The sequence below is a fragment of the Salvelinus alpinus genome, chromosome 13, assembly GCF_045679555.1.
Source record: "Salvelinus alpinus chromosome 13, SLU_Salpinus.1, whole genome shotgun sequence".
In the NCBI taxonomy this organism is placed as follows: Eukaryota; Metazoa; Chordata; class Actinopteri; order Salmoniformes; family Salmonidae; genus Salvelinus; species Salvelinus alpinus.
This window is the reverse complement of record NC_092098.1, coordinates 19,458,793-19,474,305: the sequence shown is the minus strand read 5'-3', so window position 1 is coordinate 19,474,305 and position 15,513 is coordinate 19,458,793. Positions and strand designations below refer to the sequence as shown.

At 43.3% G+C, this 15,513-nt stretch overlaps 2 protein-coding genes and 1 non-coding gene across 4 annotated transcripts; 2 read left to right on the top strand and 1 right to left on the bottom strand.

Annotated features, from left to right (window-relative positions):
• Positions 1–173: 173 nt before the first annotated feature.
• meiosin (meiosis initiator) lies at positions 174–7,825 on the top strand. Its single transcript, XM_071338416.1, has 11 exons — positions 174–658; positions 779–881; positions 1,046–1,157; positions 1,251–1,364; positions 1,543–1,785; positions 1,892–2,024; positions 3,744–3,973; positions 4,306–4,388; positions 6,016–6,272; positions 6,375–6,464; positions 6,551–7,825. The coding sequence occupies exons 1-11, from the start codon at positions 615–617 to the stop codon at positions 6,702–6,704; spliced, it is 1,563 nt and encodes a 520-aa protein (XP_071194517.1). The 5' UTR covers positions 174–614; the 3' UTR covers positions 6,705–7,825.
• A 1,582-nt stretch (positions 7,826–9,407) lies between these two features.
• On the top strand, positions 9,408–9,481 carry trnat-agu (transfer RNA threonine (anticodon AGU)). The gene has a single exon. It is a non-coding gene; the product is annotated as a tRNA-Thr (tRNA).
• On the bottom strand, positions 9,470–15,079 carry LOC139537280 (signal-induced proliferation-associated 1-like protein 3). 2 transcript variants are annotated; one of them, XM_071338414.1, is made up of 7 exons: positions 14,040–15,079; positions 13,206–13,505; positions 12,792–12,948; positions 10,749–10,977; positions 10,472–10,598; positions 10,147–10,222; positions 9,470–10,031 (listed from the first exon to the last, which is right to left on the bottom strand). In XM_071338414.1, exons 1-7 carry the CDS (start codon positions 14,570–14,572, stop codon positions 9,900–9,902), a joined length of 1,554 nt encoding a protein of 517 aa, XP_071194515.1. In that variant the 5' UTR covers positions 14,573–15,079; the 3' UTR covers positions 9,470–9,899. The 2 variants fall into 2 exon arrangements, with proteins under 2 accessions (XP_071194515.1, XP_071194516.1); XM_071338415.1 differs by lacking the exon at positions 14,040–15,079 and adding an exon at positions 13,708–13,937.
• Positions 15,080–15,513: the final 434 nt, after the last annotated feature.

The window sequence follows — 15,513 nt, the reverse complement described above, 5'->3', positions numbered from 1 at the left end:
TAAAAGTCTTAGAACGTTCAATGTACCCGCTAGGATAGGTCTGTGTCTAGCCAATGACCTGCCTCGTGCGAAGGGATTGGTCTTTTCTTAACCAATGAGGTGACATGACTAGCTGGCTAGAGAACAATCATTTAAAAAATAGATAGCCAACATTCTCTTTGCTGCTAAACTTCTTCTAGGTAAGTGACTGGCCATAAATTGTCACTAACAATTATTTCCACAGATATTAATATTTTTATAGTGGCTAATAATTCAAATGTATATTTATCTTGCTTATCTCTGCTCACCCTTCATATACAGTCATTGGCTCGCCCTCGCTATCCAGCTAACCCATAAAGTTAGCTGGATTGCTAACTAGCTAGCTAACGTTATATACATTTTTCTGTGCAATTAGCTCAACGTAACTATGTTAATATATTTTAGTTAAAGCAGAGAGCAAGAGGCGACGCGTGTAGATAGACACTCGTTGGTTAAAGGCGTGAAAATAATTTGCTAGACTGATAGATGGCAAACTTCAGCTAGCTAAGTTAACTGGCTAGCAAACTAACGTTACCGCGCAAGGGACTGTGAACGTTAATTTAGCATCTTTGACGCCCCCTGTGGCAGATTTGAGCATGGCACAAGGATCCGCAGGCAGAGACGCGACTCGCAGGAAAAGGTACTTTTAGCTACTTAAATGGCCTGTTGCACGTCACTGTCAAAAAGAATGATAAAAGAGACTTGAAGACATCATGAAAATGATCTACTGTAGCTAAGTAATGGGTACATTATCTTACAGTAAGGATCAGCTGGACTGGAGCACATGCTGGAGCAACAGTCTGAAAGAGATTGCAGGCCTCCTGCCCATATCTAAGCCTAGGAATGGCCGAGGACTCACCAAGGTTTGTGCACGGACGATCTTGATTTAATTGTATTAATAGATTCCCTGTATGAGTATTTGTGTCCGTATGTGGGTGCATGGCTATAGTATGTCTGAATACAGTACGGTTACATTATGTGGGTGGGTGTTTCTGTGTGTGTTGTCTCACCTCTAATCTATCTTCAGAAGGAGACTCTGGTCCACATGCTGCGCTATTTTGACTTTCTTCAGAGTAGGATCCAGACCCTGCAGAGCCGCTTGCCCCCACATTGCATCCCCAAGCAGGAACCCGACACAGGTACAACCTCAGCCAAGCATCAAGACAAGTATAGACTACGTACCTGACTTTCATATCAATGCATTTACACTGTATGTGTGTGTGCGTGCACAGGGTCTGAGAGTGAAGAGAACACCCTCTCTGATCACTGCACCCCCCCTCACAATCTAAAGGCCAAGCGCAAATATGTTTGCAGCCGTTCCCGCAAGAGACCTGCCCCCACCTCAGGTACCAGACCCACACCTCCCCCCAACTACCCAAGACATTATGTTCAACACTGTCAAAGACTGTTGTAAGGTGACGAGAGTAGTTCTGTTAGTTACATCAAGTATGATTACAAACTGTAGTTTTGTGTGTAATAACATCACACTAACCAGAATGGTGCTTTTCTGTTTGCTTAACTCAGAGGTGAAGGCAGAGCTTCAAGTGAACAGAAGGAGGTTGTACAAATCTGTAGCCAATGGAAAAATAGTTTACCCAGAGGAGGGTGTGTCTGTCCCCATGTGGGGTGTGCATTCTGATTGGTCAGAGCTCCAGTCTAGTGATAGCCATGGGGCGTGGCCTGTGTATGACAGCGACTCCCAGCCGAGCTCCCTGGATTCAGGCTTCAGCCTAAATCAGCTGCTCCCCCTGAGAACGCCTCTGGAGGGTGAGTTAGGCTGGAGGGTCCCTCAGTGTTCCCAGGGCTATACATGACTGGTGTGTTTGTGACAAATGTTACTGAGTTGATGCCTCTGTATTTTGGTCTCCCACAGGGAGCAGTGGGACTCTGTGGACTCCATCCCCAACACAGAGAGGCCACTGCTTTGTTTGTGAGGACCGCACAGGCAGCGAGAGCATCCCATCAGGGAGCGGGGTCCTAGACACTCCAACTACGCCAATTACTGGGTGGGTTTACATCCCTGTAGCCGCATGCCTGCCCTTTTTAGTGTAACTTAGTATAGTATTCATGTGAATGTGTTTTCAACCCATATATACAGATGAAGTCGGAAGTTTGCATACACCTTAGCCAAATACATTTAAACTCAGTTTTCCACAATTCCTGACATTTAATCCAAGTAACAATTCCCTGTCTTAGGTCAGTTAGGATCACCACTTTATTTTAAGAATGTGAAATGTCAATAATAGTAGAGAGAATTATTTATTTCAGCTTTTATTTCTTTCATCACATTCCCAGTGGGTCAGAAGTTTACATACACTTAATTAGCATTTGGTAGCATTGCCATTAAATTGTTTAACTTGGGTCAAATGTTTCGGGTAGCCTTCCACAAGCTTCCCACAATAAATTGGGTGAATTTTGGGCCATTCCTCCTGACAGAGCTGGTGTAACTGAGTCAGGTTTGTAGGACTCCTTGCTCGCACACACTTTTTTAGTGCCCACACATTTTCTATAGGATTTAGGTCAGGGCTTTGTGATGGCCCCTTCAATACCTTGACTTTGTTGTCCTTAAGCCATTTTGCCACAACTTTGGAAGTATGCTTGTGGTCATTGTCCATTTGGAAGACCCATTTGTGACCAAGCTTTAACTTCCTGACTGATGTCTTGAGATGTTGCTTCAATATATCCACATCATTTTCCTGCCTCATGATGCCATCTATTTTGTGAAGTGCACCAGTTCCTCCTGCAGCAAAGCACCCCCACAACATGATGCTGCCACCCCCGTGCTTCACTGTTGGGATGGTGTTCTTAGGCTTGCAAGCCTCCCCCTTTTTCCTCCAAACATAACGATGGTCATTATGGTCAAACAGTTCTATTTTTGTTTCATCAGACCAGAGGACATTTATCCCCAAAAAATACGATCTTTGTCCCCATGTGCAGTTGCAAACTGCGGTTTTGGAGCAGTGGCTTCTTCCTTGCTGAGCGACCTTTCAGGTTATGTCGATATAGGACTCGTTTTACTGTGGATAGAGATACTTTTGTAACTGTTTCCTCCAGCATCTTCACAAGGTCCTTTGCTGTTGTTCTGGGATTGATTTTCACTTTTTGCACCAAAGTACGTTAATCTCTAGGAGACAGAACGCGTCTCCTTCCTGAGTGATATGACAGCTGCGTGGTCTCATGGTGTTTATACTTGCGTACTATTGTTTGTACAGATGAACGTAGTACCTTCAGGCATTTGGAAATTGCTCCCAAGGATGAACCAGACTTGTGGAGGTCTACAATTTTGTTTCTGAGGTCTTGGCTGATTTCTTTTGATTCTCCCATGATGTCAAGCAAAGAGGCACTGAGTTTGAAGGTAGGCCTTGAAATACATCCACAGGTACACCTCCAATTGACTCAAATTATGTCAATTAGCCTATCAGAAGCTTCTAAAGCATTGACATAATTTTCTGGAATTTTCCAAGCTGTTTAAAGGCACAGTCAACTTAGTGTATGTAAACTTCTGACCCACTGGAATTGTGATACAGTGAATTATAAGTGAAATAATCTGTCTGTAAACAATTGTTGGAAAAATTACTTGTGTCATGCACAAAGTAGATGTCCTAACCGACTTGCCAAAACTATACTTTGTTTACAAGAAATTTGTGGAGTGTTTGGAAAACGAGTATTAATGATTCCAACCTAAGTGTATGTAAAGATCCGACTTCTACTGTATGTGTTTCCAGGCCAGGATCACTTTTCCTGAAGGACCAAATGCTTGGGGTAATCCCACCCATGCGAGGGCGAAGGGAGCCCTTCCACAGCCCTGCTGCCACGCCCCAACGCCCTACCCTGCTCCCCCTGCTGCCGCTGTTTGGGACTGGGGAGAGTCTGAACCTCAGCCCCTCCCTCCTCACATCCCCTGCCCGGGGCCTCAGCCACTGCCTGTTGCCTGAGGGCCAGGAGGAGCTCCATGGTAACACTCCTTTTAATAACACACGCTCAATATTAAGCTGATTTAATATCATCTTATTGACCAGGGTATTGCTGCTTTATGTTGTTGGGTACAAAAGAGACCCTGCCTGCCATTGAAGTATATTTGAAGTTTCTGACTTCAAATAGATTACGGGAAGCTTGGTGTAGTGTGTAGTCTACCAAGTAGTGCAGTCTGTAAAACCTAATTGTAACTCGATTGGAAGGATTCCTCCAGCTATTAATCATATACATTCCTACTTACGTCTTCAGTTCCTGGTGCGAGAGAGAGAGTGAAACATAGCCAACAGCCAACACACACTCATCTTTTTGCAGTGCTATTCGAGGATGTTTGGGTCACCCCTAAAACGACCCACACCAAAGTCTCCTGCCTGCCCTGCCATGACCCCAATGACTCAGTAAGCCTCATAGAATCATGTTTCCACAACACAAATGTTGAGTGTATAGTATGTTAGGTACTAGTGTTGTGTTCGATATCGATTCCAGGTTTAGTATCACAATACGCGATACCAAAACGATAGAACAGTAAAAAAGAAAATACACATATTAGCCAAAGTCACAGAATGGCACCTGATTCGGACAGATAAACTCAGCTACTGCTCTGTTCAATCGCTGGGCATCTTTTGAGTTCAATATCACAATAAATTATAAATCTCTATTGATAAACTGGGTAAATCAGGGTGTAGCCTAGGCCTATCCACCATACAGGTGAATTCATATTCAATAGGAGTGTGTGCATGCATTGAGTTATTGAGCTTGTTTTGGCTGATTTCATAGGGCTACAGATTAAAAACTATTTGGTTCCCTTCCATTTGGGACTTATTTTATTATACTGATCAACAACATTGGCATAGAAGTAGCTTCTTTTATAAAAAATGTGCGCCGTCTCTTTAACCAGTAATGGCTCGTTCACAAGGCAAGAGGTTTGGAGCACAGTCAGTTTGCTGAAGCAATAGATCATCTTTGGGAGAGACGTGAGAGAGACCGAATAAGTGAATGAATAAGGTTTTTGGTGGCAATCAGCTTTTGCGTTATTGTTTCTATATTGTCACAAACAAAGTACAAGGGTAATGAATTGATGTTACCTTTATCTGTCAGCTAGCAAGGAAAGTTAGCCTACAAAGCTGGAAGCTACAGGTATCTTGCATTGTAAAGTGTTCTTGCCTGTATGGACATTGTTTTGCGAACGGAGCTAACATGATGCAGCCCAGACTCTCAGTGCAGGCTAGCAGTAAGTAGGTGGAGCTAATATGATGCAGCCCAGACTCTAGGTGGAGGCTAGCAGTGAGTAGGTGGAGCTAATATGATGCAGCCCAGACTCTAGGTGGAGGCTAGCAGTGAGTAGGTGGAGCTAACATGATGCAGCCCAGACTCTAGGTGGAGGCTAGCAGTGAGTAGGTGGAGCTAACATGATGCAGCCCAGACTCTAGGTGGAGGCTAGCAGTGAGTAGGTGGAGCTAACATGATGCAGCCCAGACTCTAGGTGGAGGCTAGCAGTGAGTAGGTGGAGCTAACATGATGCAGCCCAGACTCTAGGTGGAGGCTAGCAGTGAGTAGGTGGAGCTAACATGATGCAGCCCAGACTCTAGGTGGAGGCTAGCAGTGAGTAGGTGGAGCTAACATGATGCAGCCCAGACTAGGTGGAGGCTAGCAGTGAGTAGATGGAGCTAACATGATGCAGCCCAGACTCTAGGTGGAGGCTAGCAGTGAGTAGATGGAGCTAACATGATGCAGCCCAGACTCTAGGTGGAGGCTAGCAGTGAGTAGGTGGAGCTAACATGATGCAGCCCAGACTCTAGGTGGAGGCTAGCAGTGAGTAGGTGGAGCTAACATGATGCAGCCCAGACTCTAGGTGGAGGCAGGCTTAATCCGTGAGACACATTTGACAGCAGTACCGAAAGTAACAAAAATTCTACTACTGAACTGTTTTTCATGTTCTACTACCCAGAAGAGTCTGTATATCGTGCAAAACAATTAAGGAAATGGGTATGTTCAGCTTAATGATAAAGCCACTATTCCCCCTAGATGTCGGAGGGTGAAGCTGAAGTCAGGCATGGCCGAGGAGGGTGGCTGTCCTCCCTGAGTGAGGGGGAGGAAGGGGACGTCACCTGGACCCCCAAGCAACAGCAACTCCCTCTGAAGTCAAAGACCAGTAGCACAGGACGGCACCGCAGAGCCAATGCCTCCACCAAGGGTCCCCCTCGCACCCCTCTTAACCTGAAGAAGAAGTGTGTCAACGGCTTCATAATGTTCTGCCGCATCAACAGGAAGACCTACCTCCGGTGAGTGACTCCTGACCTTTATCCCCATAACCCTGTGTTTCAGCTTGATGTACTGTACCTCTGTGTGTCTGTAACTAAGATGGCTGCCATGTCTTTGAACAGTACCCACCCTGGCACCCCATCTACTGTGGTCACCAAGGAGCTGGCCAGCCTGTGGCACGTCATGCCCAAGCAGGAGAGGCATGTCTACTGGTCAGTAACTTTCTTATTGTGTCTGTCTCTTTACTTACAATTGGAATTTCTCAGTTTTACAGAGGAGCTTGTGTAATCTCTCTCAGTCTGAAGGCTCGTCACTTCAGCCGCCAGCAGAACCGTAACGTGAGGAGTGAATTGGTGGAGGGAGGCGGAGAGGAAGAGGACTGTGTACCCAGCCCCCTCCACATGCTGCTGGCCCAGAGAGACCTGTGTGCTGCAGCCAGAGGAGGCCCCTAGAGTAGCTACTGACCCTTCACTGACCATATGCATCTAGCATTGGATGTCCATATTTATACTGTATCTGTCCATATTCAAATCAACAATATTGTTTATTTAAGAAACACTGTATGAGTTAATTATGAAGTTCTTTGGAGTTTAAATTATATTCTCAAACACAGACACTTAATCTCTGTCTAGCACAGTGGTTCTCAAATTATATACGTTTTTTAAAGGAAGTCAGTCCAACTTTAAACTGACTCTTGAAGTTGTAATAGTAGAATTAGGTACTGAAATTAGGTACTGAATCATCAGTCCCTCTTGTCATGTTTGTCATTGCATACCTTAGAGAGCTATGTATAACTTGTCAAATGTCCAGAACAACTAGCCCATGTCAGCTAACATTTTTTTATTTATGTTTTTTAGCCCATAGATATTGTTGTAATTTTTGTGTCACTCCAATACATGGCAAAATGTATAGAAGTGCAAGATAATTTGCTTTAAAACGGCAACATTTTCTTTGCACCCCATGACAAAATGTATAGAATTGCAAAAGATAAGTTGTTCCCCAATGCTAGAAGGGGGGCCCGAGTGAAAAGGTTTGGGAACCCCTGGTCTATAGCACACCACATTTAACTGTTACTTTTTGTTTTCTGCCTCATGTTAAAGTTATTTATACAACATGTTCAAACGTGGTTTTACAGATATCATTGAGAACCATTTTAGTAGGAAGTTTTGTATTTACATTAAGTGATGTCTTCCCGTGGGTTATAATGCCAAGGCAGTGTTTTACTAGTCATGTCATCCTGAAGTTTATTTCATCAATCAGTCTATATTTATGAACATAAGGGCCAAAGAAATTCCAGGCTACACAGTGCAGCACATAAATCACTTGCCCCATGGACTGACCATTTAATTTATTACCTATTTATACACACTGCATTTATTAATATGTGTGAAATGTCTATGTGTTTCTCTATTACACATTGTGTAAATTCCTTTTTTACAAGGCAGGTAGGAACTGAAGTCTTACCATTGTATTGAGTTATTCAAATTGTCAATTGAAAGTTTGCTGAAGTGTTTCTATGTGTGGTGTCAAAATATGTTAAGATGTTCTGTAAATTAAAATTATTCAATTGTTACTACTTTGATGAGTTATTTGAGATAAATGAAACAAGTGAACATTTATTTTAGATACCATACAATATGGTATTTTAGATTATTACAAATATAACAATCATTCTTTAAACAAAACAAGTCACATTGCACGGCTCAGTTTTTCATCTAAAGTCAAGACCACTGTTTCCTCAAACTACATGGTAGTCGTTTAGAAGTTATCGCTTGACTGGGAATCTCAGGTTGCAGTATATTCAAAGCGCTGGTAATACAATCAGGTAGTTATTACTTAGCCTTTTTCATACCAGAATTTATTAAACGATAAATAATGTTAACAGGCAATCTATCAAGGTACAGAGCAGCAGGTCTCTAGCCCAGTGGTTCTTAAGATTTCTAAGCTCGAGACCCAAATGTACTGTCCTCGAATGACCCAAATTGAGAAGAAATAGTGTGTGATAAATGTTTATTCATAACTTGCGACCCAACTCTTATGCTCGGGGCCCACTTTGGGTACCAAACCATAGTTTAAGAAACACTGTTGCTAGTCAATTCAAGGTGTATCGATTCCAATATTAGGAAATTACATCTGTTTTGTGACATGTTATTTCGCTAGACAGAGATATGGGTTAAATGAATGAGACTGAAATGAATGAGACTGATTTGATTCAAATTAGACAGATTTTCATACCCGCGATAGAAATTACGTCTATCTCCGCCGCGTGGGGGCTGTGATTTAGCTGGTCTAGTAAACAGGAGATCCTGAGTTCAAATCGCAGCAGTGCGTTTTCGTGCATTTCTTTTTACCCATTGGTGGAGAAGGTCAGAGGGGAGGGATCTCTGGTTTTCTCATCCAATGGGTTTTGAGAAGTAGGCGAGGGGAGAGGACGTGAGGAATATGCGATTGGGATATTCCAATGTCATCGAAAAAGGGCACCTTTTGAAAGAGTTAAAACGTACCAGCTGTGTAAAGTTGAACCTGCAAACAACTCAAGCATTTAGCCAGCTTGTACACGTCACTGTCCCAGCATAAATATCCCCTACAAGCAAACTCTTGTAGCTCGCCGTGATCTTATAGTGGTCAGTACTCTGCGCTGTGGCCTCGGAAATCCTGGTTCGAATCCCGGTCACGGCATTGGTATGCAGAATGTCATGGCGAAAGGCCCTAACTTTGAATGAGTTCAAACTTACTGTGGAAACTCTGCCATTTGAAAAAGTCCCCCAGCTCATGGTAGTTTAATGACTTACACAAACTGATTCATCTGCTATTTCAAAGGTTCTTATGATTTTTTAAATCAAGACCCAAATGGGAAATGTACTGTCCTCGAACAACCCAAATGAAGAAGAAATAGTGTATGTTTCTAAATGTTTACTCATAACTCGCGACCCACCTCTCACATGCTCAGGGCCCACTTTTGTTCCCAAACCATAGTTTAAGAAACCCTTTTGCTAGTCAATTTAAGGTGTCCGTATCGATTCCAATATTAGGAAATTACATCTGTTTGTTTTTTACATGTAATTTTGATAGACAGAGTTATGGGTTAAATGAACATGACTGGGTTGATTCAAAATAGTTGTGGGTTTTCATACCCAACAGAAATTACAGCTATGGGTGCTGTGGCTTAGTTGGTTAAAGTACCTGTCTAGTAAACAAGAGATCCTGAGTTCAAATCTCAGCAGTGCCTTCTTAAATATTTTATTGTACCCATTGGTGGAGAAGGTCAGAGGGGATGGACCTCTGGTTTTCTCATCCAATGGGTTTTGACAAGCAGGAGAGGCGAGAGAACATGAGGATTACACAACTGAAATATTCCAATGTCATGGAGTTAAAACATACCAACTGTGTACAACTGAACTGGCTAACAACTCAAGCATCTAGCCAGCTTGTACATGTCACTGTCCCAGCATAAGTAACCTCTACAACAAACTCTGGTAACTCGCCGTGATCTGTCCTCTTTCTCTGATCACATTTTAAAGACAATTTACATTTGAAAACTCAGTTTCAAGGTACTATCTTTGTTGAAACCATTTTTTCCTCTACTCCTCTTTTCAAATCATCTCTCTCTCCTCTTAGTGTCGCTGGTCATTCTCTCTCTCTAGGCATCATTCCTGGGGCCACAACAGGCTGAGTTTACATAGTTGTTCGTTGGATGAAAGAGACTCCTCCCACAGGCGCTGGTTGGTCTCTCTCAGAATCATCACTTCCTCCATCAGGGCTACTTTATCCTCCCTTTCCTGACCGTCACAGAGAGAGAGGTCATGGGGTTATTTAAAAAGAGATGGTGAAGTGGTCAAAATTGATTTAATGATGAGATATGGGGGTTGTGTATCTGAGGCAGAAGTGTCGCACCTTCTCCAGGTTGCTCTCCAAGTGTCTCAGCAGCGCCTCCAGGTGGTGAAGTCTTGACAGATCACTGGGCACTTCACTGTAGAGAAGCAAAACATATTGTTAATAAAGAATAACTTCAACACAAACTTCATGAGGGAAAAAACAAATTTGCTGAAGCTGAATTAAAATGCATAACTCTATAAATGGCACACTCCAAACGTATCCATGTCTGCTTGAGAATGAATATCTTAGAGGACTTGGGTCATTAAGTCGGAGTACAGCCATTATGAGTGTGTGTCCAGTAAAGGGAATGGGCCCATAGAGAGAGAGAGTGTGTGTACTGTACCTTCTTAATGTGGGCTGGGCATTGTAGCCCTGAGGAGGGTAATGATTAGGTGGGCAAGCAGCAGGTCCACCCTCTGATCCATGCTTCTTGGACTTGCTGGGAGGAATGGGCTCCACTGTCCTCTTTGCTACAAGCATAAAAAATGAACGCAACATACACTGATATCACAAAAAAATCATTGCATATTATAATTTGGTCTAAAATGCCATGCTCCTCACAAACATTCATAAGCAAACTCAGGCACATAGACATGCTTCTTGCACACACAGTCTCCTACCTTCATAGGCCTTGGCAGCATTGACAAGGTTGCTCCACTCCAGGCCCCAGGCAGGGTCCAGTAGGGGGATGTGCCCAGGGTCCCAGCCCTCTGTCAGGGACAGCTCAGAGGCAGACAGGTCTTCTAGCCCCTCCAGCTCTGGGCAGTCAGAGACTGGGGAACATGCCAGACTGGAATCCAGGGGACCACTGCCGAGGCTGATCTCTGTAGAGAGGCTATGACGGCAGGACTAGGGGACAGAGCTGTGGTCAGTTAAATGAGTACATGGACATACTCTGTAACTTTAAGGTTAGTACTCATTGAATATGAGTATGTTAGAATATTCAACATCTGTGTGTCACAGGTCTGACAATGAGCCTCTATTTTCTTGCAAACCCTACCTTGCTTTTAGAAAAAAACTGCTAATTGAATGATTGATCCTGTAATTTCATTGGCTGACTGAGGGCACAGACTCAGGTCTTCACCTCCAAAAAGCAAGAGCCACTAAAAGTTGAGTACCATCATCAGCACAGCTCATAAATGAAAACTCAAAAAATAATTGTGACTTACATTTATCTTGTATATATATAATTATACACATACACGGTGCGTTCGGAAAGTATTCAGACACCTTGACTTTTTCCACATTTTGTTATGTTACAGCCTTATTCTAAAATGGATTAAATTAAAAAAATTCTCATCAATCTACACACAATACCCATATAATGACAAAGTGAAAACAGGTTTTTATAAATTTTTGCAAATTTATTCAAATAAAAAGAAGAAATACCTTATTTACATAAGTATTCAGACCCTTTGCTATGTGACTCGAAATTGAGCTCAGGTGCAGCCTGTTTCTATTGATCATCCTTGAGATGTTTCTACAACTTGATTGGAGTCCACCTGTGGTAAATTCAATTGATTTCACATGATTTGGAAAGGCACACACCTGTCTATATAAGGTTCCACAGTTGACAGTGCATGTCAGAGCAAAAACCAAGCCATGAGGTCGAAGGCATTGTCCGTAGAGCTCAGAGACAGGATTGTGCCAAGCTTGTAGCGTCATACCAAAGAAGACTTGAGGCAGTAATCACTGCCAAAGGTGCTTCAACAAAGTACTGAGCAAAGTGTCTGAATACTTACGTAAATGTGATATTTAAGTATTTTATTTTTAATGAATTGGCAAACATTTCTAAACCTGTTTTTGCTTTGTCATTAGGGGGTATTGTGTGCAGATTGATGAGGGGGGGAAAACTATTGAAATCAATTTTAGAATAAGGCTGTAACGTAACAAAATGTGGAAAAAGTCTAGGGGTCTGATAACTTTCCGAAGGCGTGTGTGTGTATATACTTTGTAAGCATTTGTATGTGAATGTTGCTGTTAATATGTTTACTATACAGTATATCTTTATCTATTCCAACTTGCCACAACTGAAGTTCCTTCTGGAAAAATAGTTATTATATTCTATTTCTTTAAATACTGTTTCTTTTTTGTTTGAGGTGCATCTGCCTGGGAAGGTGCAGGTAAGAGGGTGACTTGTCATGTTGTTAGTTTTTACTGTCTGACTACGTTGAGAGAATATATTTGATTATTCTTGATTTGAATATGAATGAATGTTTAGGTAGTTCTTCCCTCGACCCTGCACTAGTCCAGAACCTGTTTCTGTTTGTATATTTCATTGTGTGCTTCTTGTCCGTTAACTAGGTTTGAAAGAGAAGTCTGTGGTTTTGACTAATGGTGGAGGAGAAAATAAAACCTGTTGACATCTTTATCGGAGGCAGAGCTCCCAATGTTCTTGTTTAACTAAACCTGTGGTGTAGAATTGGCTACATTTATTTTTCGATCGCCTCACTTGTGCATCTATGATGTTTCTAGATAGCAGTCTTTACACAGGCAGCCCAATTCTGATCTTTTTCACTAATTGGTCTTTTGACCAATCATGTCAGCTCTGAAAAATATCTGCTGTGAAAAGATCAGACGTGATTGGTCAAAAGACCAATTAGTGGAAGAAATATCAGAATTGGGCAGCCTGTGTAAACGCAGCTGATGTCTGCCTAACTCACTGCATCCCTCCCTGAGTCCTCTGTGTCCAGTATGATGAGCCTCAGTTCCTCCTCTAGGTTAGTTGTCTTGTGGGTCTGTCGTGGAGAGGGCGGGCAGCGCAGAGAGGCCAGGACACGCGGCTGACCAAACACGTTCTGGGACGTCATGTCCACCTGTCTGATTACAGAGTGGTACTGTACAGTTACTCAGTAATCAATCTCAACACACTGCAAATCCTGTCTGGATCAACTCAATAGAAATACTCCTGTCAACTCAGATCTGAAAGACCCTTTTCTCTAAATATTACAGAACTATAATTATTCTAAATCAATGAATAATACACATTAATGAAGTACTTGGTACAGGCACTATACAACAACTGCATTAATATAGAATAACTCTCTCCTCATGCTCAAACTTACAGAAACACTCACCTCTTGATTCTGTTACTGTGAGGGCTGTTAGTCTTGATGGTGTTGTCTGTATTGGTGTTGTCCTTGAGCTGCCAGGTTGTGAGTCTCCTATAGATTGGAGTGGGACTGAGGTAGACAGGCTTTTGACTGAGACTTGGCTGATGCTGCTGCTTGATGACCTGCTGCTGGTTTGGTCTGGGTTGCTGGCTCTGGTGCTGGACAGGGTGGTTGGAATCCGAGGGGCTGGATGTAATAGTGGCTCTAAGCATGCGAGGTTTGTCCACTGTGGTAGTGTTATATCCCTGAGGGCTGCTGCAGACACTGAAGGCAAAACAAACACACACATACCATATCCACGGGTACAGCACAGACACACACAGCAGCACATACAAAAACGCACCACAAACAAACACACAGCAGACAGACACACACCAAATAAATGCACACCCAGTGGTGACGTGCAAACTCACACATGGCATGCATCGACATTTTCGAATCAAATTTCAACACCATTGAGACTTACCCAAGCATTAATCCAATAATGTATTGCTGCCACGATGCCCCACCCAGTGTGTTTTATAAGTTATGTGTCACATGGTGATGGTGGAGGGGAGGGTGTGTCTCACATTTCCCCTAATCCTCCCCTCCCTGGGACCCTGCAGCTCTCAGCTGACCCGGAATCCGCACACATATAAATGTATACCCCACCAAGGTCCCTCCCACTAGGGTCTCTGTCTCACTACACCTGTCTCCCACCGGTGTGTCCCTTTCCTCCCTCCCTCCCTTCCCGTCTCTCACTCCCCATGTCTCACCCACCAGGGTGTCCCACCCTCACTCCCCCTGTCTGTTACTCACCAGGGTCTGAAGACAGGCAGTGCTCTGTGGGGCAAGGGCAAGAGCAGGGTGTGGGCGTAGTAGCCCTGGCACTGGTTGGTCCCCCCTCTGCTCCCAGTGCTGGGTCTCTGTGGAGGGGGGCTGTATGTGCCCCAGCCATGCAGGGACCTCTGGGGGGCCCTGGGACAGGCATTATGGGACTTGGCCTCCTGAAGTTGTTGAGTGCCATTTTGGGAGTACAGATTATATGTGTCAAAGTCTCTGCCACTGAATAGGATGTCCAGCCCAATCCCCTGGTGAACCTCCCTCTCACCAAACCAGCCCTTGTGGGTAGGGCTATAGGAGGCCATCATGGAGAGAGAGTCACTGCTGGGTGGGGGTGGGGGTAGTACAGCACCTCCAACTGAGAAAGAGTGAGTGTTTGACAGAGGTAATGGTTGGTATGTTCCACAGCACCTATGGGGGAATGTACGACCAGACTGGTTTGAAAGTGTAAAACAGAGTGAGGGAAAGAGAAATACATAAGCAAAAGTCAACGGTAAAATGTAAAACATGCATGTACAATATAACCGCTAACAGTGTGTGTGTGTGTGGCAGTACGAAGCAGCCTTGTTCAGTCCTAACCTTGTACAGTCTTTAGGAGTCTCATATAGCCGTCTCATTTGCTATATGAGAGGAGGGGCTGTCCAGAGCCACCCTAGAAAAGGCACGGCTATATGCTCTGGCTGAGGAATAAAGGGCTGATTGTTCATGTGAGTGTAGTCAGTGCTCCCTTTGTTCACACCAAGCTGCATTGTACTGCACTGGGATTCACAGCTCTGGATTGCACTGAATAGCACAGATTGAACAAATCAATGTTTAAGGAATTTCTTCATACATGGTCACCAATTGCTTTTTAATGCAAAACTTTGTATTTTGCATTAATATCAATCCATTATTCTCGAGTCCATTTTAACATCCCAACCACAAAGCATGTATCAACCAAATCAATGACCATTCTTCTGGTCATTTTTTGAGAACAGGTTGTAAAACTTTATTGTTGCAAAGTGTATTGACTAACCCCCACAGGTTAGTGCCCGCAGGCCTCATAGCAGCACATAACAAATAGCAGGTGGTCAAGACTACCAGCAAAATTCCCCAAAGCATCCCTCAATCATGACCACTCACAAAACAGTAGGATAGCTTTTGTCAAGTACATAGACTATGTAATCAGTCCCTTTTGTCAAGTACATAGACTATGTAATCAGTCCCTTTTGTCAACTACATAGACTATGTAATCAGTCCCTTTTGTCAAGTACATAGACTATGTAATCAGTCCCTTTTGTCAAGTACTTAGACTATGTAATCAGTCCCTGTTGTCAAGTACTTAGACTATGTAATCAGTCCCTTTTGTCAAGTACTTAGACTATGTAATCAGTCCCTGTTGTCAAGTACATAGACTATGTAATCAGTCCCTTTTGTCAAGTACATAGACTATGTAATCAGTCCCTTTTGT

Bases quoted from the DNA above. Each gene is read 5' to 3' on its own strand.
- meiosin (XM_071338416.1), top strand. From the start codon at position 615: ATGGCACAAGGATCCGCAGGCAGAGACGCGACTCGCAGGAAAAG. The intron at 1,365-1,542 runs GTACCAGACCCA...TGCTTAACTCAG, and splicing joins GAGACCTGCCCCCACCTCAG to AGGTGAAGGCAGAGCTTCAA. The intron at 3,974-4,305 runs GTAACACTCCTT...ATCTTTTTGCAG, and splicing joins GGGCCAGGAGGAGCTCCATG to TGCTATTCGAGGATGTTTGG.
- LOC139537280 (XM_071338414.1), bottom strand. From the start codon at position 14,572: ATGTTTTACATTTTACCGTTGACTTTTGCTTATGTATTTCTCTTTCCC. The intron at 13,506-14,039 runs GTGAGTAACAGA...TTTTGCCTTCAG, and splicing joins CTGCCTGTCTTCAGACCCTG to TGTCTGCAGCAGCCCTCAGG. The intron at 10,223-10,471 runs GTACAGTACACA...GCTTCTCTACAG, and splicing joins GCCCAGCCCACATTAAGAAG to TGAAGTGCCCAGTGATCTGT.